At 42.3% G+C, this 24,354-nt stretch overlaps 1 protein-coding gene across 1 annotated transcript; it reads left to right on the top strand.

The window, feature by feature from the left end:
* Positions 1–2,670: 2,670 nt before the first annotated feature.
* On the top strand, positions 2,671–21,857 carry LOC135245730 (uncharacterized). The gene is made up of 11 exons (XM_064319031.1): positions 2,671–2,678; positions 3,260–3,318; positions 10,234–10,297; positions 10,410–10,564; positions 10,985–11,043; positions 11,945–12,038; positions 12,948–13,214; positions 18,986–19,237; positions 20,217–20,561; positions 21,019–21,140; positions 21,539–21,857. The coding sequence occupies exons 4-11, from the start codon at positions 10,483–10,485 to the stop codon at positions 21,791–21,793; spliced, it is 1,476 nt and encodes a 491-aa protein (XP_064175101.1). The 5' UTR covers positions 2,671–2,678; positions 3,260–3,318; positions 10,234–10,297; positions 10,410–10,482; the 3' UTR covers positions 21,794–21,857.
* Positions 21,858–24,354: the final 2,497 nt, after the last annotated feature.

The raw sequence follows: 24,354 nt of genomic DNA, 5'->3' as shown, positions 1-24,354 counted from the left end.
CTTCAGGTGTCCTAATAGAGGCAGGCAGCGTGCTACCAGCAGGGGGCGTGTTTGAGTTCGTACTGCACCACTGCCTCCTGCAGCAGGCCTCCCAGCGGCGCTGCCCCGACCTGCGCGCGACCTGCCGGCTGGTGGCGGGGACCGTACTGAGCGTGCCCAGGCGGCTGTACCCCGGCCCACGCTTCCTGGATGCCCAGTCACACTTCCTCAGGGCCTCTGGGGCCTCCCCCCCCAGCTGGAGGGTTCGGGGGCTGGAGTCCCTGGCCTGTAAATGCCAGCTCCTCCTCTCCGTCCTGCACACTGCGTCAAGCCTGCTGTCCGTGGACCTCATCCTTCACACCTACATCCGCAGCCAGGCGGAACTTAGTGGATTTTGCGTTTTCTTCTTCCTGCCTGATTACATCATCATAGATGCGCCAGAATAGGTTGCCTCATTGTACATACATACAGGTGCATACGTTTAAAAGACCAAAAATTTGCAGCCCCAACATCTGTTTTCCTCGTAGCTCACTGGGTAGCACATTTGCCAATGGAACATTATGGACGAGTGACAAACTCAGGTTCAAATCCCCCCTCAGACTCAAGCAAACCTCTAACTCATTAAACTGGCTTGCTAGCTAACTGAAAATAACGCATTTAAACAATTGTTTTTGCATCGGTTATGTCTTTGCGGGAAACATATTTCTGAAATCCAAATAAAATACACCCACTTTAGACAGTTCCGCTTTCTGCATTTTCACCGAGTTTAATGTTAGCTACCTTGTTAACAAGACAACAGACCGAGTGTATTATGTTAGTGCAGGTAACGACACCTCTGAAATAAAGTACAATCTGTGTTGCAATTCGGTATAGAAACTGGCGCAAGATAATGACATCCTCACACCAGGTATATCGATTTTCTTTAAATCAAAATGGTTCACATTCACTGTTGCGCCTGTCCTGATAACTACTTTTTAACTACTGTAGCTGCCCACATTTCTAAATTAATGTTATCTAGCCCTATAGATCCTCTGCCAATATACAAACAATTAGTAGGTCTGTTGTGTACAATAGCCCATTAAAAAACACTTCAGTCTAAAAAATATGACCTACACCATTTGAACTAATGACCTGCTGACAGTTCTTTGCATGTGTGAGTAACTTGGTGGTTGAGTAACTTGCTGGTTGAGGAACTGTGCTTGCATTCTAAATGTTTCAGGTTCGATTTCCAGGTAGGACACGGCTGTTATACCGTAAGCAGAATACTTCACCTGAATTGCTTCAATATGTAGACAGCTGTATAAATTGATACTATGTAAAAATACCAAATATAGTGTGAAATTGCTCTAAATAATGGCGTGTGGTAAAAATGGTTGTAATATCTGGAGTATTTTAAAGGGGTTCTGTAGTTATGATTGTTGTCACTGATTATTTTTCCTCCCTGACAGTTAATTTTCTGCCCCATCCCACATCTTCATAGAAGTGCAAGAGAGAGTGTGTGTGTGTGTGGGTTCGTGCGTGTGTGTGGGCACATCTGTGTGTGTGCGCAGATGCGCACCTGGACTACACCTCTCTGCCCCTGTAATGGACATTTTATGACTACCCTGTACCGACCCTTTATTCCGGGCCATCATCACCGCTGTGCCTCCTATTTATACTATGTATAATTACCACTGAGGCCACTGGTTAGGCAGTATTTATATTACCTATATTCTTACAGTTCTTATAATTACACTTATACTGCATTATTTATATTCATTACTGCTTTTATTGTGCTTTTATTCTGTTTTTATGTTTCGAGACTGTGTTGTATTTTGTGTTAGCACCTTGGACCGTGAGGAACGACATTTCGTTCCCTTATACTATGTATGTGGAAATGACAATTAAACTTGAAACTTATTTGTGCGCATTTCTGTCCATTTTTTTGTGCGCGCACGCATGCGCATCTGTGTGTACGCGTGCGTGAATGCGTGTGTGTGTGCGTTTCTGAGATTGGTTGTGCTGGCTCAGTGAGGGATTGCTAGAATGTAGGCATTTAGCAGAAACTTGTCCAGAGCAACTTCATATATATATATATATATATATATATATATATATATATATATATATATATATATATATATTATTTTGAATAAAATACCCCCTTTTTAAACATGTTATACACATAGCTCATTGCTTGCTTATTTATAGAGCCTTCTTTGTTCACTTTTATCAAGTGTAAAAATAATTCTGGAAGTCAATATATATAAAAAATGTACACCCTTATCATTTTTAATCCATCAAAATCTACATCTTTTTTCAGGTTGGTAAATTCCATGATCACTAAAATTAACTCACCAAACAGAATTTCTGAAAGAAGTGTTCCCTTTTTGTTGAAGCTAAGGACGAATGTGTTGATTACAGACCAAAGTCTTCAAATCTAACATGAGCCGCGATCTCAATATCAACAGGCTTTTGGGAAGGATTGCCAGAAATGAGCCTCTAATTAGGGCAATAAAAACATAAGCCTGGAGTTGCCAAACAGCATTTGGTACCTACTGAGTGTTACGGTCAGATAAGACCAAAATTCAGCTTTTGACCACGCAGTATCGCATTTGGGTTAGAAGGATCTGTAAAAATTCTACATGGCGACATGCCCTACGATTCAATTAAACACATCGCCAGATTTACGGCATATGAAAGGACTCAATATATAATTTGTAATTATTTTGCTTTTATATTTACCTGACACGTTTATTCTGTGTTGCCCTACCAGTTAGCCTATCTTCAACACAATAGGATGCTTGCAAACAATAAGGGTTATAACCTAAATTTATTGCCGCGTTTAATGTCCACAAAAACCAACAGGGCCTGCGTGAAAAACTAGAGAAAATGTCCTGTTAGATTGTTCTGATGCTTTTTTATTTAACCTAACACAGATGTTGATTCTGACGAATTTTCGTTTCACTCATCTTACTTTTTTAACTGAGTGAAAAGGGTGGTCAATATTTTAATTGAAAGGTGTAGCTAATTGTCTAATTACTCGGTCTGATTTTAGAATCAAAGGGTTTGCAGAGTATACGCCCAATATCAGTATTAGTAGGTCTAATGTGTTGCGAAATGATCTCGACAGCTGAATGTTTTGTTTCGTTTCGCTCATATCGCTTTCTCACAGAGGGACAGTAGTTCAACTATTCTCTGAAAATGTACATATGCTAATTTTCTGTGGGTTTGTATATTAAATAAATACGTCCTCGTAATACGCGCTCCACTAATGCGATCTACATCTGTACATTTGCAGGTTTGCCTCCGCGTTTATTCTCTCATTACTGATATCACTGCAGCTTTCTTCTTCTTTGGGTGAGTACATGTTTGTTTGTTTGTTTATTTATTTATTTTTGCATGACTCGTTTACATTAACCCGTTTCAGTGAATCACAGTGGAGGTACAATTAGAATTATATTGGGATGGCAGGTATGCCATCCCGCCAAGTTACGCCTTGGCGGGGGCATGCCCCCATACCTATACAGCACCGAGAGTTTGGCACTTTTCAGGGTTCCCCACAGAAATAACCACAACAGCCACAGACACTCAGCCCTTAAAAACATTAAATTCTGTACATTCTGACCCCATTTCAACAGACAGAATTCATAAACAACTTCACATGTCCACACAATAAAGCCCCAAACTAAGGGGATTTTGCGTTTTCTCCTTCTTCTTCTTCTTCTTCTCTTTCTTCTTCTTCTTCTTCTTCTTCTTCTTCTCATTCTTATTTTTCCTGCCGCCTATCCCACTAACAACATGTCTCCCCATTGGACATTTCACTAACACCAGCCAAATCTGCCCTACACGACCCAATCAAAAACGCGCATACACACGAAAAATACCCATACATTTTTATTCTGAAACATTTCCCGTTCAAACAGCTAGTCCGCCTGTGGCCTAGTGGGTAAGGTTACAGTCTTGGGAACATGGGGTCTTAGGTGCAAGCCCAGCTTAGAACACGTTTCTTTAACCTGCTTCAACCCTCACTAATAATTGTCTACTAGCCTACTTATCAATTATTGCTTTTGCACCATATTTACCCGCCGTTCACCGTTCAGTTATTAACCGGCTACAATATTGCTAAGCCACATGGATTCAACGGGAGCTCTTCTGTGCTTACTGGCCTGTGTTCTTTAAAACCACCGGCAGGTTTGCTAATGATATTTCACGCATTGCATGGCATTAGCTAACGAAGTCACGGCAAATGTATTCCTTTCATTAAAAAGTTACACCAGTTCACCACTGTGCCATTTCTATTAACTATATTTCTTCACTTGGCTACCGTACAAAACCTTAATATCAGCAAACGCCACGTTTACAGGCTTGGGAACACTGGGTCGCATGTTCAAACTCAGCTTGGAACCCGTTTCTTTAACTTGCTTCGACCCTCACTAATAATTGTCTACTACTTCTTAATTATTGCTTTTGCACCATATCTACCCGCCGTTGACCGTTCAATATTGCTAAGATATATGCATTATGACTTACCGTCTGTACGTTCAGTTATTAACCGGCTACAATATTGCTAAGCCATATGGATTCAACGGAAGCTCTTCTGTGCTTACTGGCTTGTGTTCTTCTTTAAAACCACCGGCAGGTTCGCTAATGATATTTCACGCATTGCATAGCTATGGCATTAGCTAACGAAGTCACAGACTGGTAAACCTCACTCACTCACGGCCACCCATGTGCATTTCATGACGCAAATGTATTCCTTTTATTTAAAAGTTACACCAGTTCACCACTGTGCCATTTCTACTAACTATATTTCTTCACTTGGCTACCGTACAAAACCTTAATATCAGCAAACGCCACGTTTCTACATTCCTGTTACCTCGCCCTGTTCTCTATCTACCCACATACGCTACAAACAATTAGTACTTATGTACATTCCGCAACTCCGCAGGTTGAACAGCTAATCCGTCTGTGGCCTAGTGGGTAAGGTTACAGGCTTGGGAACACTGGGTCGCATGTTCAAGCTCAGCTTGGAACCCGTTTCTTTAACTTGCTTCGACCCTCACTAATAATTGTCTACTACTTCTTAATTATTGCTTTTGCACCATATCTACCCGCCGTTGACCGTTCAGTTATTAACCGGCTACAATATTGCTAAGATATATGCATTATGACTTACCGTCTGTACGTTCAGTTATTGACCGGCTATAATATTGCTAAGCCATATGGATTCAACGGAAGCTCTTCTGTGCTTACTGGCTTGTGTTCTTCTTTAAAACTACCGGCAGGTTCGCTAATGATATTTCACGCATTGCATAGCTATGGCATTAGCTAACGAAAGCCGCGTTTCCACCGCAGGAACTATACCCCGGAACTAGGAACCTTTTGAGGAACTCAGTGCGTTTCCACCGCAGGAACTAGGGTCTAAATTTAGTTCTGGGGGCTTTGTTTTACCCCCCAAAACGTTCCTGCTCGGGGGGTAGTACTTTCCGAAAGTACAGGAACCTTTTGGGTGGAGCTTGCAGCGCTGAACATTTCTGATTGGTCGAGTACTCGTAGCATTTGTGTTGTATTTATTTTCCGCCATTACCCGCCATGTTTGAAAATATGCAGCGGCAAACCAATTTATTTTCATAATAACTTCAAATCAAACTTGTATGTTATGCGGCGCAGTAGCCTACTTTTGGTTATAGCCTGTCAACGTCTTGGAATTATAACGAATATATATAAAGAATTCTGTTCTTTTCTTGCTTTAGTATTCGTTTTATAAAATGCTAAGCATTCGTGCTGGGACAGCATATTACGTAGGCTACCAAAACATTCAAACGGATTAATTCGGTTGCTGAATATTTTCTTCCGGATTTTCTTTGTTAGCCCGTTGTAATTGACTCAAAACGTTTGATACAGTTATGTGAGGTATGCGGTAGTTCTGCATAATTAACATTGGTGATACAGTACAAGTAAACTGGAAATCACCTTCCGCACTTTTTATCCGGGTAAAATAACAGGTTAATTCTAGTAATCTTCCCTTTAGCTTTTTCAGACTGCCGTAATTTTACTCAAGTTTACTGCCATTTTTCAATTCCACGAAAAGACCAGGAAGACTATGGACTCATTTATGGTGCATGGTTCGCATCTGGAGGGCACACTTCGCTGCTCGGCTAGCAGTAACTTCGAAGGAAAGCAAACGGTGGCTGTACCACTACTAATTTACATTTTCACGCAAGTCCGAGTTTTCATTCTATTCTTGTGATTTTGCCATTAGCCTATATGGAATTGACGACGAAAAAGTAATAAAACAGCAAATTGTTTACAACGTATGCATGTTTTCTGCTGTTAATGAATGTGTTTGAGAGGATATATGAAAATCAATAAATACAAAAGTAACCATATATAGTCATTGTTGGTAACCCGTATGTGGAATAAACCCCTCCGGGCTGTCCCGGTTATTAGAAAATAATGTAGGCTACTTCGGTGGTAGTATGGGGTCACAGAAGAAATCATATTACAGATAGACCGACGACAACGTCAGTGGGATTTGCCTAATCTTCGCGGTACTTTAGACCCCGGTGGAAACGCAGACAACCATTGGCTGAAGGAACCTTTTAGTTCCTGGTAAAGTAGTTCCTGGGACTGAAAGTTCCGGGTAATTTTGGTGGAAACGCGGCTGAAGTCACAGACTGGTAAACCTCACTCACGGCCACCCATATGCATTTCATGACGCAAATGTATTCCTTTTATTTAAAAGTTACACCGGTTCACCACTGTGCCATTTCTACTAACTATATTTCTTCACTTGGCCGTACAAAACCTTAATATCAGCAAACGCCACGTTTCTACATTCATAGCCGCGTTTCCACCAAAATTACCCGGAACTTTCAGTCCCAGGAACTACTTTACCAGGAACTAAAAGGTTCCTTCAGCCAATGGTTGTCTGCGTTTCCACCGGGGTCTAAAGTACCGCGAAGATTAGGCAAATTAGCCCACTGACGTTGTCGTCGGTCCATCTGTCATATGATTTCTTCTGTAACCCCATACTACCACCGAAGTAGCCTACATTATTTTCTAATAACCGGGACAGCCCGGAGGGGTTTATTCCACTTATATACAACGGGTTACCAACAATGACTATATATGGTTACTTTTGTATTTATTGATTTTCATATATCTTCTCAAACACATTCATTAACAGCAGAAAACATGCACACGTTGTAAACAATTTGCTGTTTTATTACTTTCTCGTCGTCAATTCCATATAGGCTAATCGCAAAATGACAAGAATAGAACGAAAACTCGGACTTGCGTGAAAATGTAAATCAGTAGTGGTACAGCCACCGTTTGCTTTCCTTCGAAGTTACTGCTAGCCGAGCAGCGATGTGTGCCCTCCAGATGCGAACCATGCACCAAATGAGTCCAGTCTTCCTGGTCTTTTCGTGGAATTGAAAAATGGCAGTAAAATTACGACAGTCTGAAAAAGCTAAAGGGAAGATTACTAGAATTAACCTGTTATTTTACCCGGATAAAAAGTGCGGAAGGTGATTTCCAGTTTGCTTGTACTGTATCACCAATGTTAATTATGCAGAATTACCGCATACCTCACATAACTGTATCAAACGTTTTGAGTCAATTACAACGGGCTAACAAAGAAAATCCGGAAGAAAATATTCAGCAACCGAATTAATCCGTTTGAATGTTTTGGTAGCCTACGTAATATGCTGTCCCAGCACGAATGCTTAGCATTTTATAAAACGAAAACTAAAGCAAGAAAAGAACAGAAGAGCACACGTTATAATTCCAAGACGTTGATAGGCTATAACCAAAAGTAGGCTACTGCGCCGCATAACATACAAGTTTGATTTGAAGTTATTATGAAAATAAATTGGTTTGCCGCTGCATATTTTCAAACATGGCGGGTAATGGCGGAAAATAAATACAACACAAATGCTACGAGTACTCGACCAATCAGAAATGTTCAGCGCTGCAAGCTCCACCCAAAAGGTTCCTGTACTTTCGGAAAGTACTACCCCCCGAGCAGGAACGTTTTGGGGGGTAAAACAAAGCCCCCAGAACTAAATTTAGACCCTAGTTCCTGCGGTGGAAACGCACTGAGTTCCTCAAAAGGTTCCTAGTTCCGGGGTATAGTTCCTGCGGTGGAAACGCGGCTCATGTTACCTCGCCGTGTTCTCTATCTAGCCACATAGGCTACACCCAATTACTACGTATGTACGTTTTGCAACTCCGCATTAAAACATTACATTTAAAATCATGATTCACTCATAAGTATAACTACTAGCACTGAACATGAGAAAAACACATTCGTGCAATAGATTACATTACCGGTAAATAATGTGTGCAATGTTATTTGACCCTCCACTTCATCAACCAATGTTCAATACCGACTGTTATATATACCATTTGATAAGGAATATCAACTCGCTCATGGTCACTCCATTTACTTCGCACTATACTCCGTGATCATGTCAACCTTCACCTACATGCCCATTCTGCTAAAAACATATTGTTTCAACTACGGAATTTCGTAATTTCATTTTAATTTCTCTCGCACTGTTGTTATTCTCTCATATGCAAAGCCTGCTGGGACATATGCGTCTGCTCCTATTCTCCACTATCATGTTTTCCGGTTCTAGTTTAGCAAAACGGCGAAGAGGATTCCTACCTGCAGATTAGCCTATCAAAATGCCTTATAAACCTTACAAACACTAAAAGTGCATCTCCACGAAATAACAGACAATGGAGCAGGACAGAAGGATAAACCTTACAAACACTAATAGTGCATCTCCACGAAATAACAGACAACGGAGCAGGACAGAAGGCTACACAAGTTGCGACCTAGGGAGTTATAATTCTACGGGCGTGTTGATTATTTTGTCAGTCAAGGCTCGTTGGATGGACGTCAAATCCGTGAGTACATACCATATTCCATCTGCGTTTCTGATGCGTTTACGCTTACGCCACTGCATCCTATCTCACAGCCACTGTTTTACATATATAGCAAACCGAAACTGCTGAACGGTACACGCTCATCAGGCTGTACAGATTCACACAACGATAGCCATAATCCACAACCGTTTCTTGCAGGGTCGCATTTCTCACTCTCATAATAAAACGCTTTGCAAAAAGAACTGATATCTCATAAAAAACACGTTTTCAACGTACAAAAATGCCAAGTTACTAAAAGTATTGATATCAAAATGACGCCAAGTTACGATACTACAAACAATATAGGCTATCTTGCCTCACCGAAATGACATAAGATGTATCTCAAAGCAATGCTACCCAATATTTCCTCAGTTCTTTCAAGTCACTTGGCCCTGTGTTTTCTAATCTTACCATTTCACAATGTCATGCAAACTTTCTGTCAGATCAAAGAGACAAATATTTCGAATTGCCTCATGGAACACATTGAACATTGTACATTGAAATTAATGTATAAATTAATTAATGTACAGAACTGCTGCTGAGCAACGACAGGAAGCACATTTCTCCAGAAAACATGTTTATACTTGCTTCTGAACTGAATTTGAGTACATGTGCAAGTTATTGTATATTTGCTACGTACAATAAATACTGCATGTAAAACACATATTGTACATACATACATAGAGAACCTCTTTATCCGCATGGGGACATTTCCCTGGCAGCATCTTACATTCACATTCACGAACACACTTGTACCAAGAAACATACTATCATTCACGCAACAGAAAGCCTGGGCAGCGAAATACATAGGCCTACATACCAATACAAATTGGACATACACACACCTATTCAATCAATCTTGACTGTGAGAGAGCCATCCACACATATATTTGGCCTGTTCATGTAGTGCATGCTTATACACAGGGCCAAGTGACTTGAAAGAACTGAGGAAATATTGGGTAGCATTGCTTTGAGATACATCTTATGTCATTTCGGTGAGGCAAGATAGCCTATATTGTTTGTAGTATCGTAACTTGGCGTCATTTTGATATCAATACTTTTTAGTAACTTGGCATTTTTGTACGTTGAAAACGTGTTTTTTATGAGATTTTAATTTACAGCTGTAGTGGAGTGAATCAGCTGGTGTTGGTAACGCGCAAGGGAAATGTCGTTTTGGCTTTAAATTGCTATGGCTTGAATGGCCTTATGCATGTGTAGCCTATAGGTAACGTTCACCTTTTGTTTTTAAAATTCATTAATGGGTGTGTCCATTCAGTTAGGCCTATAGACCTGAATGTATAGTCACACGAATACGTCCAACTTTGCCATTTTCAGGAAGCTGCAGCAGTCCTGTCTTCTCTGTCTGTTGGGTTCTAAACGTCAGCGCCTCCGCGAAGAGGTACTAAATTCAGAATATCAGAACCTTTGGTTCATAACTTCTCAAAGCACATTTACTTGAAACCTATGCACCTCGTTGTTTGTACGGTGACATTGTTCTCAATCCTTACCAGACCAGATACCAAGATATGGCTGGACAGCAATGAACTTACACCCATAGGAAGTAAAGGCAAAATTGTGTCAGTGATGGTAACGACACTGGATGTACATACATTACGCGCGGAATATGAAGGAATCTCCCACGTGTGGAACTTTTCAGTTGTTTCCGGTAAGTGTGAAATTCAGTTGTTCACACGTTTGTGACTTTGACGTTGGTTATTCGATTTTAAGACTTCAATCCTTCTAAGTTGAATTGGAGAAGAAAACGGAAATCCATAATTGTAAATTGGATTTATAAGTGTATTGCTGTTTTGGCGATGCTCTTTAGGTCCATGTACGATCCGCGTATTTTTTGGCCAATCTCTTTCCGTTTCAAGAACATAATTTTTTGTTAAACATATAATTACAGAAACGGACATGGTCATTAATTGTAATTCGAAGCTAATTAACCGTTTACAAATGTATGATTGACACGGCAGTCCTCCAATTCCTGCTTACAAACTTCCTCCGGGTCCGACAATGTCTCCAACATTGTTGCTGACGGGGGGGATGTAGATGGATCCAATGCTGTACATGCTTTTCTCATCAGATTCCATCAATGTGAGCAGTGCGCACAGAACTGCGTATCTCCCCCCCAGCGGAAGTGGGGTGAGTGTTACTGATGTTTCAATCTAGCTGATGACTGTTGTCATGGTCAATAATAGAAACTGCTAGACATATGTTTTCCAAAATATGGTCCATTGCCTCGGTCTTGTGACAGATTGATGGCTCTCTGAAATTATGCTGCAGGCCACTTAATTTGAACAACTACTTCTATAAAGATGGAAACTGGACTTGCAACCCAAAGGTTACTGGTTAAATTCCCAGGTAGGGTGCTGCTGCCTTGTTACATTCTCCACAAGTGGGCGAGTGCGTGTGTGGGGTATGCCAAGAAAACAGTACAGGCTTGTATGCATGACCCCTACAATGAGGGTGTCCAGTGGCTCTGTTATGCTGTGGGGCGCAATTTCATGGTATGGTCTGGGTCCGCTTGTCCCCTAAGAGGGAACGATCACTGCAAATCAATACAAAGTTATTTTGAGGGATCACCTTTATCCTATGATGAGTCATTTCCATCCTGATGGGAGAGGTCTCTTCCAGGATGACAGTGTCCCCATCCACCGAGCTCGAGGGGTCACTGAACGGTTTGATGAGTATGAAAATGATGTGAATCATATGGTATGGCCTTTGCAGTCACCAGATCTCAGCTGGTGAATGTGGGGCTTTATTTTGACACAGGAGAAACCAGAATGTTTAGCACTGTGGACCCTCTCATGGTTTGTGCTTTTGAATTGGAGCCATTTCAAATTTCTCCGCTCAAGATGTTTGAATAAACATGGAAACTATTGAAAAGTAAAACTGAAAAGTTTAGTGCTGTCGTCACTTTTCTCAACTGCCTGTTTTCCCTTTTGCAGTCCAACAGAAGCGAGTTGATAATGTGGTTAATCGGACCCCTAAATTCTCCATTAGAATGGCTAATTGGGAATCTTCAATTTCTCTTTCACAACAGGAAGCTCTCAAGGCATTCCAGCCAAATGAAGTGTTTCCCTGTGAAAACGACACTCATTATCTCTACCAAAAGGAGGACTTTATCATTGCACTTGGTATGCCTCTCTCTTTACACTTATGGACATCAACAGAAACTGAACTTGACCAGATAAGGTTTTCAAAGATCTGAAAATTTTAACACATTCCAAATTGTTTTCATTGCAACAGCATTTAAATCTAACATTCTGAAAATTCTTTTTTTTATTCACTTTTCTGCCAGTATGTTCCTCTATGTTTTACTACAATTAAAATTTAGCAGTTTTACTGCTATTTCCAAGAGATTTAAATGGTGAAATGATGCCCCCATATAAGGAAATTGAGGGTGTTCACTTGGTAGAGTCATAAAGCTCCTTCACGAGCGTACAAGTTTAGGGATATTTGTGATTTATAAATATAATCTGCATGTGTGATTAAAAACTTCATTTCTAAGCAAATTGTACAAAATGTGCAAATGGTTGTACAATATAATTAAATCCACGCAAACTCTATGCATCAGGCCCCAGAACTACTTCTTCCTTTGAATATGTAATTTACCAGAATATTTCTATTTTTACTAAGAATATAATTTCAGGGTATTAAATTAATTTCTGTGCCAAATACATGGGGCTTTTTGCACATAACTTCAAAGCTTAGAATCAGTTTGTTAAATGGTCCAAATCAGTGTATAAAGCAGTTTAATTGGATAGCTACATACATACTGATAATTAAATTGTTTCCATATGGGTAATTGAAATGATCACTATACAAATTAAATGAACATTGCCTCATTTCAGGATTCCAGAATTCTAGCTTTTTACTAATATCTTTTTATGGCTTAATATTAGATGTTGGCTTACTGTTCTTCATTAACCATAGCTTATCTATGGAAACTAGTGTCTTTGAAGGCTCCATCAGTAGTGCAGCTTGGCATAAATGACCTCCTGGGTTACAATGCCAGTTTCTCAAGCACACCCTGCTCTCCCCAGGCCACACCCACCGCTTTCCACTGAGGGCGGAGTCTCGGGGTGCCTCCACGCTATTGGTCTCCTGGCGAGGGAGCCCCCATGTCCCCCCCAACCCCCTGCACAGAGTGGTGCTGTACCGGCCGGACCTGGATGGCCTGGCGGTCCTGTGCAACGAGACCACGCGCAGGGGGCACTACCGATTCGCTGGCCTGGACGGCTGCCGGAGCTACGTGGCGTGTGTGGAGATGGCGCTCGGCCCCGCAGTCCTGTGCCTCACCGCGCTGACCGGTAATAGTGCGTCTGCCCTCCCCCCCACCCAGGCCTGTGCCTCACCGCGCTGACCGGTAAGAGTGCCTCTGCCCCACCCCCACCCCTCCCCCCCGCTCCTGTGACTCATGGTCACTGCGTTCACCAGTAAGAGTGCATCATTTATGCCATTATGGATTAAAAATAAACTTTTTTTTCTGAAAAATTGTCTAAACAGGTTTGACCACCCTAGGGATATGCATCATCGAACACTGGCAGCAGGTTGAACTGGGAATCGAAAAGACCTTTTCACCGTAATTTTAAAAAATTTGTCTGAATGCAGCCTAAATCTGACTGAATGACTAAAACTTTTTTAGGATTGTTTACTGGAGTTTGGCTTGTCTTCACACCCCCACTGCCTGAAAATAGCCAGGTGCTGATACGGAATGCGGATGTGCGAATGTGTCGGTCTCTCCTCTGGCAGGCTATTTAGCAACTGAACCCTCAAACACCAAACATTATCAGTGGAATAAACTATATTCACACTGTAGGATACAGTGCTATTGAGGATAAATTGAAAATAAGTTTGCACAAGCCAGTATATTTGACCAAAAAGGATTTTAATGGCATTGAAACAGCAACAACCACAGACAGCGGGATGAAATTTGCTCCAATGAAATTACAAAGGGCTACAAACAGCAGCTCAGACGCACGTCAGAGGAGAGGGCGAGACATTCGCACCTGACCGTCACCAAAACATTCATTTTAAAATCATTGCACACTTTGACCTCTGTCAGTAAAAACCGTTGAATAATTAATACCTATTTTTATTCAACCTATCATGGTGTCAGGTTTCACGTTCCCCTCGCTTGCTTGTAGCTGGTGTCTCTCATCTGAGCACGTCTTTGCTGGTCTCTCTCAAAGATGCCTCAAAAGAAAAAAATTTTCCCCACGTGAAAATGTTTTCATTTCATTTCAATAATTCAGTCATTTCAATAATTGTCCATTTCCCTATTTCGTAAATGAGGAACTAGAATCTGACAGGAGAGACACCACTATGTGCAATTTGCCAATTTAAAACTATTCATTTTGCATTAAACTAACGCAAAAGACTACTATACAGACTAATCTGGTGTGTGCTTATAATAAATGCATGTGATAAATGCTGTTTCTTTTCCATGAATCATTCGGTATAGGATTGAATTGCGCGTATACAATCCTCAAATGACGACTGTAGCAGCAGTGAACAAAAATATAATTACCGTGTTATATTTATGCCTTACGTTTATACCGACTCTCCCCTACATCCTAAGTGACACTAATGTGTATGATGTTAGACTCTGTTCAAAACCCTGACTATTGTTAAGTTTCACAGTCTGACCACAAAGTTTGTTGAATTACCATCTATATACATACATTTCACTCCAATACACACACAAATGGTATGGGTAACAAGAATGTTCCTGTTTTCAGCTTGTCTTTAAAATGTATTTTTCATACCAATTTTCATGCTTCTATCCACCACGTGACATTTTGTTCACTTAATTCTCCCTGCTAAATAGCCATTGTTATTAGTATCTTGTGCTTTCTACATTATGTGCATTATGGGCCGCACTGTTATCCATAGCCATTTCCGAGTACTGTACATTTGCACAGTAGATTCATATGAGCACCAGTAGATTTGTAAGAGAACCTTTAGATTCATATGAGCACCAGTAGATTTGTAAGAGAACCTTTAGATTTATATGAGCACCAGGAGATTCATAAGAGAGCCTTTAGAGTCATATGTGAACCAGCAGATTCAGATGTGCACCAGCAGGTATATATGAGCACCAGTAGATTCATATGAGCACAAGTAGATTCATATGAGCACCAGTAGATTTGTAAGAGAACCTTTAGATTCATATGAGCACAAGTAGATTCATATGAGCACCAGTAGATTTGTAAGAGAACCTTTAGATTCATATGAGCACAAGTAGATTCATATGAGCACCAGTAGATTCGTGTGTGCACCAGCAGGTGTATGTGAGTAGATTCATGTAAGAAACCCCTCAGATACTCCATACGGCATGTGGAGGTCACCAACTGTAAGAAACCCGTCCGCAAACCAAACAGTGGAAGTATCTATGTGGTGAAGGAACGTATGTAGTCTTGCTGAAATGTGATTAATTTCATGTTATCTTGATTATCTGACTCCAAAATAGTGTTTTCACCTTTCCTCTGGTGCTAACAGTTATGCATGGCCAGAGGAAACTGCTTTCCACCAGTAGTGTGCCTCTATACTGATCGCTGTCTAAAACATGGTAGAGGCAGACATGTCTCTGGCGTGTGTAGCCTGCATAAATACAATTGAGTATGAACAGGTACAACACTAGTGTATAGGCCAGTAACTATGAGGTGCTGATATCCTCAGTTCTATGTGTATGTTAGGACCTTAAACTGCTAGGTGCACAGTGGTAAGAGTCAACGAAGAATGGCAGGTTAAAATGAATGCAGTTTATTGTTCAGTGTGTTCAGTAATAACGATAATGGTGCAAAATGTGAGTGGTGAAATGGCTATACACATTTGCATATGCGCAGGAGACGAGTTTAGACGAGTCTCCCTGAACCATTGCACCTTTCCCCATATATACAAAAAGATCAAAGCAAAACACCAAGTCATGAAATAAAGACACAATCAGGACCAAACAGTACAGATCAATGATCCTGCTTGTGCTATCTCTGTAAGCTTATCACACCGGGTTAGCCTTGGTATCTGGCTGGCCACTGACCCATTTGTATCAAGATCTTTAGTCAGCACCCCACCACCAAAGACACCAACTTGTTTCCCATGTTATCAGGTTTCTACTGTAACGATACAAAACTTGATCACATTATATTATGGAGAACCTAAGGTTCACATAATGCTGATCCAGTAGGATATTTTGCTACTGAGCACTGTATCTAATTTGCTGACTCCCTTCTTTTGGAGGTCTGATAAGTAGCACACTTCTGTGAACTGCCCTATTGCCATATGAGCACCAGCAGGTTCATTAGCATTGTGCAATTACTGTAGCCGAACATGCATAGGCTCATGGGTTAGCCTGTTTGTGTGAATGATCACATTGTAAAGCTTGGCTGTGCTGGTGCGTGCTCAGAGTGCCGTGTTAAGTTCCCTGTGTGAATGCCCAGATCCTGACGTGCCCAGGAACTTCAGGGTGACCGCTTGGGACAGCAACAGCGTGACCGTGGGATGGGACTGCCCCCCGAGCGACCCCGCCTCGGGCCTCACCGCCTTCCTGCTCACGGTCTTCCACGTGGACGGCTCTGGCCATGTCCTGGAGGAGAGGAGCTTCAGACACACGCTGGGCAGCCCGGTGTTCACCGCGGGCAGCTTGCCTCCCTGTAGCAGGGTGCAGCTGGGGCTTCAGGTGGTGTGCCAGTCTACGGGCCAGTCTCGGCCAGCTGTGGCCAGTCTGTGGGCCAGTCTACGGCCGTCCCGCTCAGCAGGATGGTCCTCAGCGATGGAAACTCTGGTATAGCTACAGAGCGCCTGTGTCTGGCACCCACACCATATGACCAAAAGTATCTGGACACCCCTTGTTCTGGGACTGTTCTTCATGGTTTGGGCTAGGCCCAGTGACAGCAAATCTTAATGCTACAGCATACAATCACATTCTGGATGATTCTATGCTTTCCCAACGGTTTGAGAATGGTGTGGATGAACTTGACTGGCCTGCACAGAAACCTGACTGCAAGTCCATCCAACACCTTTGGGATTGGAAAGCCAACTGTGAGCCAGACCTAATGGCCCAATCAGTGCAAATCCCTGCAGCAGTGCTCTGGTATCTTGAATAGGGCCTTCCCAGAAGAGTGGAAGTTGTTATAGCAACAAAGGGTGGGCCAACTCCATATTAACATCAATTATTTTGGATAAGATGTTGAATGTCAGGTGTCCACATACTTTTGGCCATGTATTGGTTGTGTGGTGTACAATACAGTTCAGGCCAAAAGTATTAGGCCATCTGCAGGTTTAAAAAATAATAATAATAATTTTTAGAAAAAACTTTAGGTAGGGCGGAATTCAGTTAATTTATGGACATTTATTGAATAACGAACCAAAGTACAGACATTTTCAATTTCTACCTACAATAACACAACAATGAGTTTTACTTAAAACAACTTTTAAAACACAACTTTTCTCAAAATAACCTCCTTTGGCTTTAATTACAGTTAAAGAAATTATTGGAGGTCTATCTAATCTTTTTGGAGGCAGAGGAGTAAAATTGTTAAATTGACTGAAATCTTATCGATGCGTTTTTTTTAAACCACAGGTAGCCTAATACCATTTGGCTTGTAGTGTAAGTGAATTTGGCACTAAAGTTGTAAGAAATATGGCAAAGGAGGAGCAAGTTAGGCTTAGATTTGCAGAGCCAAGTAAATATGCTGTATATACTGTTTATTATATAATATATATATATATATATATATATGCCTTTTACCAAACTTTCTTGGTCCAGTATTGATGGTGCTTGGCCCACTGGAGTCTTTTCTTGTTAATAGGGTGCAGCAAGGGCTTTTTTGCAGATACACAACATTTTAGGCCAGCAGATCATAGCCACTGTTTCACTGGAAAAAACTGGTGTGTCTCTTGTTGCATTGACCTTTCCTGTAGTTGTGGTGCAGTTTTACTTTGCTATTATGGTGTGACATGGTGCATGGTGTTGGTATTTTCAGGACCAGAGACGAGCAGTGCACAGTGTAAAGTGCATAACACACCTGCCAACACAGCGGGTTATACTGAATATACTATCAGTGGGTGTGGTGCAGCTACATTGGCCAGTTTTTATTTCCTATTAAACCTGTAGCTGGCTAGCTTAAATGATCTATGCTACAACTGATAAATTATGACAACAGTATCACGTTTTATTAAACAAAATTAAACCAAAGAAGATCATACAATACCAGTGATCCCCGTTCACTAAAGTAAAATCTCTCTGTGTTGCTCCCGTGGAAAAGAAAGAAAAATAACACACAAGTCCATCATTCACAACAATGGCACAGCTTAACTGAACTGTGTGGGATTGGAGTGGTGGTTTGCAACATATTTTAAATACACACATTTTGATGATTCATCTCCTGATTCCAAATCAGCATAGGTTTGACTTACTCATGGACATTGCTAAGTAAGGAAGCAAGCCTATCTCCACACGGCAAGGCTGTCACATCTGCCTATAGAATATATACATTATATATCTGCCTATAGAATGCTTAAATGTCCGGTCCAGAGACAGGGTAATCTGGCATGGGAAGCTGCAGATACCACAGCACATTCAGCACTTACTGAGTAAATAATGCCGGAGCGAACGGAATAAAGAAAAAGAGGCCAATACACTACAATCCCGCAGTTAGTCTTAATACGCTTTAAAAACTGCAGTTAGATGTATGGTGCAGTCCTACATTGATGCATACTTTTATCTAGCCCCAGGGTAGAGGCTAGTGGAAAAAACCTCTATGGTTTTCCTGTCAACTTAATTAATGTACTTGTAGGTTTCTTGGATTTTTCACTAGATGTTGCTGTCAGTGCAGGATTACCAAGCTCCTGCCAAAGGAAATCATGTGATTTTGTTAAGTGTGTCCCTGGCGCATGACCTGGCACATGATGGGATGTGCTGGATTAAGAGTTTGTGTGTCAATCTCTCCTCTAATTTTGAACAGTGAATCGACTTCATCACTTCCAACACATCTAACAGGGGAATGCTAATATTGTCTTGGATATTACTGTTTGAAAGCTTTGCCTGATGAACGAGTTTTGTTTATTTTTTGTCCCCTAGCAAACTCTGAAATCATAAACCTACACCAGTCCTCCTTTGGCTCCCGCAACTATACGGTGAGCTGGTCCGTGCAGAACATCTCCTCCATCTCCAGCTTTAAGGTGTACCACCAGGGGGAGCTCCAGAGCTCCACGCTCTTCACCTGGCACACAGTGACAGGCCTGCTTCCCTGCCACCAGTACAGCTGCAGGGTGGAAGCCCTGTGTGGGGACAGCACGGTCATGAGCGTTAGCACCATCCAGACAAAAACAGGTGGGCCAATAGCATTGGGGGGTGGGGCTATCTGTATTGGGGGGGGGGGTCTGGCTGTGTTGGGGAGGGGACTGGCTGTTTTGCAGAGGGGATTGACTATGTGGGGGAGGGGCCTGGCTGTGTGGGGGAGGGGTTAGGCTGTGAGGGGGAGAGGTCTGTTCAAAAATGAGCTACAAACAGTCAACTTTATGAAAAGGATGATCATCTGAATCCAACGATTTGACAGGTGATAATAGGGGTCTGATGGACATCTGAATCCAGTGATTTGACAGGTGATAATAGTGGTTGATGGACATCGGAATCCAGTGATTTGACAGGTGATAATAGAGATCTGATGGGCATCTGAATCCAGTGATTTAACAGGTGATAATTATGGTCCAGCTGACTTCCTCTGCTTTATCAGTTCAGAGGTGCAAATGGCAGATAGTGGTGTGACAAATAGCCACACCACATCAGTAGGTTGAATGGGTGGAAAACCTACACTTGTGGGTGAATGCACTTCTATGGTGGGCTTAATTATCTATTGATCAAACACTTGTTGACTCTTATTGGAGAGAGATGTAAATTTGTCAGTCTCACAGAAGAACAGAAGAATTGTCTATTTCAAACTCATTAATGCTTGTCTCGAATATTTTTGGAATTTGGCGCAATGAATGTTTAAATAAATAATGTAAAATGTTTATTGCTCATGAACTGTTCTAGATGAAAACTGAACATTTTGTTGAACTTGCACTTTTTCTCCATTTATCCAAATTTTTTTGTTGGTAAACTGCAGGTTGGAAAAATATTTTGGTCTTTCCACGTGCCCTTTGTCTTCGGTGAGGCACCGTCATATTCCACCCCACACCGTTCTGCGCCCTTTAGCAACCAACTCCAAGCTTGGGTTAGGCCAGGATAAGCCCAAAGTCATTTAGGAAGGCGCTCTGGTGAAGTGTTGGGGAGGCCCTGATGAATGTTTGCTGGTTTGCTCTGCCCACAGGCCCTGGTGAAGTGTTGGATCTCAGATTTAGGCAGAAGGACTCGACAGCCCTGTGGAGCGGCAGGTCTGGGGTGGGCGTAGCCTTCTTGTACCGCCTCTCTGAGAGGGGTGGCCCGAGCGTCCGGACGGGGAGGCAGGCCCCCCCCCTGCCTCTGCCGGGCCTGAGGCCTGGCTCCTCGTATGACCTGGAGGTGGTGCCAGAGTGCGAGGGTGGCGAGCGTGGAGCTCCAGCTGTGCTCTACTTCATCCCAGAGGAAGTCCCTGGCAGTGCCCCCAACGATGCCCCTGGAGACATCCTGCTACCCAGAGTTGTTGACTCTGCAGACCAAACAACAGATCGCCTCGGTCAGTGTTAAAGCAGGCTGGTACTGACTCGGTCAGTGTTAAAGCAGGCTGGTACTGACAAACCGCCTCAGTCAGTGTTAAAGCAGGCTGGTACTGACAGACCTCCTTGGTCAGTGTTAAAGCAGGCTGGTACTGACTCGGTCAGTGTTAAAGCAGGCTGGTACTGACTCGGTCAGTGTTAAAGCAGGCTGGTACTGACTCGGTCAGTGTTAAAGCAGGCTGGTAATGACAGAACGCCTCTTTGTTTTGATGTTGGCCTGAATTATCTTATTAAAGGCTTGCGCATGTGGTTGCATACACAGGTGCAAAGATTTTACATTTATTCATAACCACGGACTCTGGTCAGGCCCACGATAGGTCTGTGTCCTGAAGGCTGGTAACATGGGCTGGTTGCAGAAAGCTTTCATTCAGACACATTTTTACATCAGTGTTTGTGCCCCTAACCCCCCAACTGTAGGACTGCAGGTTCACCTCCCCAGCCATGAAATGTTCCTTGTTGTGCCATGGACAATGCCGCCATCGCTGGAGGATCCGAGGGCAGAAGCTCGAGTCCTGCTGGAGGGCATTATTAAAAGCAAGGTGGGTCCTGTTCCCGGGTCCTAGCAGTCATTGCCGCTCATCGCACCGTTCTGTTTATAGCGTTTTGTAGTACATGTTTTCACAGCATTATTTTAGTTGAACTTTTATCACCTTCAACAAAATTGAAAACAATCACTTTTGATAATCACTGCTGGTGTTTTTACAAATCTCAGATTAAGATTTGATCAGGCTAAAGTTTGCCTAAAATCCTGAAATGGACGGGCCCTTGTGCACCCCTGCTGTGGTTTGTACGAGCGAGACTATCCTCCTCTCACTTCTTCACTTGGGACAGGCCTCTGTTAGTCACCTGGGCACCTGCAGTCAGCCTGTGCCAACTGTGCATGATAGACGGACCAGCTTTACAATTTTCTTTTTGGTTTCCATTTCCTTTTTACCAGCTGCAGAACTTACTGAGTAAGTTCTGGCCAAAAGCGGAGGTGCAGCTGATCTCGTTTGAAGACAGCGAGAGGAAAACAAAAACCAAGATCACTTTTGAAAGCTTTGATGTTTCCAGCCAGGATGGGGTAGTGATCCTCCGCCCTGAGGAGCAGCTGCAGCATATTATCTCTCTCGGCCACGCCCACATCACCGTCACAGACGACAGCATCTACTGGGACGGTAGGTGCGAGACATGCTGGGGGATTTGTGTGTGATGGGTAGCTGACAGAGGAATATTGGCTGTTCTGTTCCCAGTGAAATAAAACCCTTGAGACTGTGTGTGTGCGCGTGTTCGTGCATGCATGCTTGTGCGCATTCATGCATACATGCATTTGTGTGTGTGTAAGTGTTGGTGGCAGTGCAGTATAACATTTTGCTCCAAGGCTGTTGGTTCAAGGTTGTAGAGTGTCTGTGAAATGCCTGAAATGTAAATGAGAGACAGATGGACAGATAGACAGACAGCTCATGCGATGCAACATTGTTGTAGGGCGGGCACGGTGGCATAGTGGTTAGCACTGTCGCCTCACAGCAAGTGGTTAGCGCTGTCGCCTCACAGCAGGAAGGTCGTGGGTTCGAATCTCGGGTTGGAGTCTTTCTGTGCGGAGTTTTCATGTTCTTCCTGTGTTCGCGTGGGTTTACTCCGGGTACTCAAAGACATGCATGTTAGGTGCGCTCCTGCAGGTGCCCTTGACCAAGGCCTCAGAACTGGAGTTGGTCCCCAGGCACAGCACAGAGAGGCAGCTGCCCACTGATCCTAGGTAACTAAGGATGGGTCAAATGCAGAGGAAAAATTACCCCATGGGGTTCAATAAAGTATATCATCTTCTTCTATATAATGGTGAGGAACTCCTAAACACTGCTGCCATATAACAATCCAGTCATGCTGAGGAGGCTCAACTGGTTTCTCCTGAGGAGGGAGTCATTGCCACATTGAGGGGAATGCAGGGTATCCCAGGCTCAGTAAAAACTGTGGGAGACGAGGTCTTCTCTCACCTCATGACAGTGAGTCTGGTGTCCAGAGGCTATAGCAACGCCCAGCATTCACATACTGTGTTCTCTGTGTGACTGAGTGGAGCAGCAGTAGGGGTGGACGGTATGACGATATTAGATTGTGGAGACATTTTAATCGTTCACAATCTGCCTTTCCAGTGAGATCGGGAGTATCGGGCTGCAGTGAAACTACACATTCTATCAGTTGCTCTGCCCTTAGGTTTTGTTTCCTTGAAGGGCAATATTTTCTTAAATAGGGATATTAGTTTGATTGCACTGTTCATTAACTTGCAAAATAGTCTTAAAAACCAACATGAAAAAGAATCGTGATCATATCGTGGATCGTGATCATTCCTGAAAAAAATTGTGATGATATTTTTGTCATATCGTATGTAGTATTTGTCTCATTAACATGTACTTTTAAAATAGTGTATGAATAAGATTTTATTGTACATGTGTGATAACAGTAGATGCCTTATAAAAAGGCTTTATTTTGGAGGCCCAAGAGTGCATCAGTGGTAGGTTGCATTTTATGCCCAGGCTGCCAGATGAATAGCCCTATTACAGATAACATTAGGATTGCACTCTTTATACCAAAAACATGAACCTGGGTAATTTAATGGCTTTTGTTTTTTTAATGTCATTTTTATTCTTCATATTATATTTTTAGCAATTTCTGGTTTTATTATTTCTCTTTCTGTGTTTGGGAATTTTTGCCTTTTAATAAACTTCGCAGTGGTAGATCGCTCATTAGGGTGATGGCTATGGCTTATTCGGGTGACGGTAGATGGCTTATTAGGGTGACGGTAGATGGCTTATTAGGGTGACGGTAGATGGCTCATTAGGGTGACGGTAGATGGCTTATTAGGGTGACAGTAGATGGCTTATTAGGGTGACGGTAGATGGCTTATTAGGGTGACGGTAGATGGCTCATTAGGGTGACGGTAGATGGCTTATTAGAGCGACGGTAGATGGCTCATTAGGGTGACGGTAGATGGCTCATTAGGGTGACGGTAGATGGCTTATTAGGGTGGCGGTAGATGGCTTATTAGGGCGACGGTAGATGGCTTATTAGGATGACGGTAGATGGCTTATTAGGGTGATGGTAGATGGCTTATTATCCGACTTGCTTGTTGGGAGCAATTAGGGGTTAGGTGTCCGGCTCAGGGATCAAACCGGCAACCCTCCGACTGCCAGACAAAAACGCTCTTACCTCCTGAGCTATGTCGCCCCATAAAAAAAACATTAAACGATCAAAGTGTTAAACAATCCTGTCCTGTTTGACCTAGAGGCTATTTGGGTCTGCACAATATTCCATATTGAAGGTTTGGTATACAACATGTTGTGCATATGGTCTTGAATAACTAAAAATGTATAAACTTGCAGTGTGTGGAAAAAAGCCATGGCATGGTATGAACCTGCCAAATGGTGTGACTTTCTGATGAAACACAGAATTTACATTGGCACATACATCATGGTTCTAGCCCTAAATCAGAGTTAGCCCAATCCAAATATATGGTCATGCTAGAATGCTCCAAATATGAAATGGTAAAAGATACACTTCAGAGCAAAATGTGGTATGCATAATCCTACACAACGTATTAAACTGAAGGTTGTATGGGAAACCTAATTTCATTAGTAGAATTGCTCTTTTATTCATTTATCCACCCAAAATTGGCCATATTCATGAAACAGAAACTATGATCTGGGAAAAACCAAAATACAAAAACTATAAATTTTCTCATAGGTGCACTATAACCGATAAAATCCTCAAATGAAATTCTGC

The sequence above is a fragment of the Anguilla rostrata genome, chromosome 19, assembly GCF_018555375.3.
Source record: "Anguilla rostrata isolate EN2019 chromosome 19, ASM1855537v3, whole genome shotgun sequence".
NCBI lineage: Eukaryota > Metazoa > Chordata > Actinopteri > Anguilliformes > Anguillidae > Anguilla > Anguilla rostrata.
This window is presented reverse-complemented; position numbering and strand designations above follow the sequence as displayed.